Source organism: Oryzias melastigma, unplaced genomic scaffold, assembly GCF_002922805.2.
Source record: "Oryzias melastigma strain HK-1 unplaced genomic scaffold, ASM292280v2 sc00204, whole genome shotgun sequence".
NCBI classification, from domain to species: Eukaryota; Metazoa; Chordata; class Actinopteri; order Beloniformes; family Adrianichthyidae; genus Oryzias; species Oryzias melastigma.
In genome coordinates this window covers 535,732-538,180 of record NW_023416880.1, presented here as the reverse complement: position 1 = coordinate 538,180, position 2,449 = coordinate 535,732, and the positions used below count along the sequence as shown (strand labels likewise).

The 2,449-nt window shown below is 42.7% G+C and overlaps 1 protein-coding gene across 1 annotated transcript in view; it reads left to right on the top strand.

Annotated features, from left to right (window-relative positions):
* Nucleotides 1–9: 9 nt before the first annotated feature.
* capn9 (calpain 9) overlaps nucleotides 10–2,449 on the top strand; it is a 12,271-nt gene continuing 9,831 nt past the window's right edge. The window contains exons 1-3 of the mRNA XM_036210716.1: nucleotides 10–650; nucleotides 1,180–1,249; nucleotides 1,326–1,444. Of these exons, the coding sequence (XP_036066609.1) occupies nucleotides 444–650; nucleotides 1,180–1,249; nucleotides 1,326–1,444 (396 nt within the window). The 5' untranslated portion in view covers nucleotides 10–443. The remainder of the gene's footprint in view (nucleotides 651–1,179; nucleotides 1,250–1,325; nucleotides 1,445–2,449) is intronic.

Below are 2,449 nucleotides of genomic sequence, written 5' to 3'. Positions count from 1 at the left end.
GGTTGGCGCCAGTGTTCGGCAGCGGAGCCACCACCAGTGTGTGAATGTGTGAATGTATGAATGTGTCTGTGACTGTGAAGCGCTTTGGGCCCTCAAGGTGGGTAGAAAGTATACGCCATTTACTCTTAAGTTTGAATGTGAGAGTGTTTCTGGACAGGCTCCAGCATCCCTGTGACTTTGAATGCCAATCTGGTGAGTTTTGAAGTTAACTTTTTATTTAAATCTGATTTTCCTGAAGAATTTCTTATTGTAAACTGAAATGGTCCAAATTCTGTCTAGTGGGAGCATTGAGTCCCTGCCCAATCACGGCGGGAGGATAAACCCGTTTGTGTTTGGAAGGCGTGCACCAAGCGGCCCTACCCACCTGACAGACCTGCTTCACAGAGACTCCATCACACCTCACCTGTCCGCTCCACTCGCCCAGCCTCCGTCAGAGGAACAGGATGCCTCTCCAGTCCACTCTGTCCGGCAGGAAGCCCAGCTCCGTCCAGGCTGAGAGCACTCAGTGGGATGGGAAGACGTTTGAGCAGCTCCGGCGGGAATGTCTGCAGAAGGGGGTTCTGTTCGAGGATCCGGACTTCCCCGCCGTGGACTCCTCGCTCTTCTTCAGCCAGAGCGTTCCGGTCCAGATCCAATGGAAGAGACCAAAAGTATGTAAGATGTTCTGCAGTTTGGGTTTCATTTGGGCGAGAGTAAAAGTTTCGTCTGATATTTCAGTTTCACCTCCTCAACTGATAAGAGGTGAGAGGGAACTGTGATCATTAAATGTTGAAACTGGCAGCAGAAGAACCAGTTCTGCTTGAAAACTGAGTAAATAATAGAGTTTGCAGGCTGGTCACTTCATGCAACTCCATGATCTGCAGACAAAAACTGAACTATTGATTCCTCTCAGAGTAAATGTGGTGCAGTCAGACCTTTACCTGGACAAACACTGTTTCAGCAGCTCCACAGAACCTTAACGAGTCTACCGGGAAGTTCTCCACCCATCTTTGTAGTTTTTACTCTCCATTTCTGGCCGGGGCGTTCCATGCCTCGGCTGCCGGTGTGCAGGTTTGTGTCAGGTGTGTTTGACTTGATTCAGGTGTCTGGAATGTGAACACACCTATCAAAGCGCAGCTCTCACCTGTCCTGCTTCTAATAGAACCTGTTTCTTTTCCTGTTTTTCTGCTCGTCCTGCAGGAGATCTGTCAAAACCCAAAGTTCATCGTAGGGGGTGCAGACAGAACCGACATCTGCCAAGGGCAGCTGGGTGGGTTTCAGTGCAGTCTGTCAGGTGATTTCCTGTCCTGCTGGTTCATTCATGTGACTCCTCGCTGCTGTCACAGGTGACTGCTGGCTCCTGGCGGCCATCGCCTCCTTGACTCTAAAAAAAGATGCCATGGCCAGAGTCGTGCCCCCCGACCAGGACTTTGACCAGAACTACGCTGGTATTTTTCACTTCCAGGTACGTCGGCGATGGTTGAACCCTTAACTGAGGACCAGGTGCTCATGAGCATCACCTGATCCTGGAGTCTGAACGTCTGATGAGTCCACCAAAGAAAAGAAATTTGTTGTCCTTTTGTTGCAGATGATTGAAGTATTTTACAGTGCAGCAAAGAAAGTCTAAACAAAAATAAAAACCATAAAAATACTAATGACAGGACATGGTTTTGATATTATGACATTAGAGCTGGAGTCTGCAACCTGCAGCTCTGCAGCCATATGTGATTTTTTTACCACTCATTGTGGCTCTTTGGTTAAAATAAAATGTTTCAAAACATTTAAAAATATAACTGTAATGGAAAAAGTAAGTAAGCAGTAAAGTAAAAAAAAAAAGAATTCATTCACAAACAGTTGTAGGACGATATGAATCATTCAGCGAGGATCCTAACAACAGTATCTGTAGTTCTCCATCAACAGTTTATCAACATCATTCTAAACACATTTGAGCTTCATTTATTACATAAACGAGCAGAGTTAAATCTAATTTAAATTCCAATCCACTGGATTATAAAGCAGATTTTCTATTTTTGAACAAATTCAAGATTTAAAGTTATTTTAATATATGGTAGGAGTCACCACATTAGCTCTGATTTGGTTTTTGCTGGTTGTGTTCATGAATTTGTGGCTGAAATGCACCAAAAACAGTCAAATATGCATTTTTGTTTGTTTGTTTTTTTATCATTAATGTCTTTACACTTTAACTGCATTAGCTGCATTGACATGATTCTATGGTGTAGGATGTCTTTTATTTTGAAAGGAAACCATACAAAGCTCTGTCAAAAGTTATTAGTTCATATTTTTTTAAAGAAAAATGTTCTTCATGTTTATGTTTTATTTATGCCAAAAACACAATAGTTTTATTTAAATGTATCATGTCAGCAGCAAAAACAAATATAAATCAGTATCTTATTTTTCAGAAGGGTGAGTGAAGACTTTGTAACTATGAACCAAATCGAAGCCATAAATA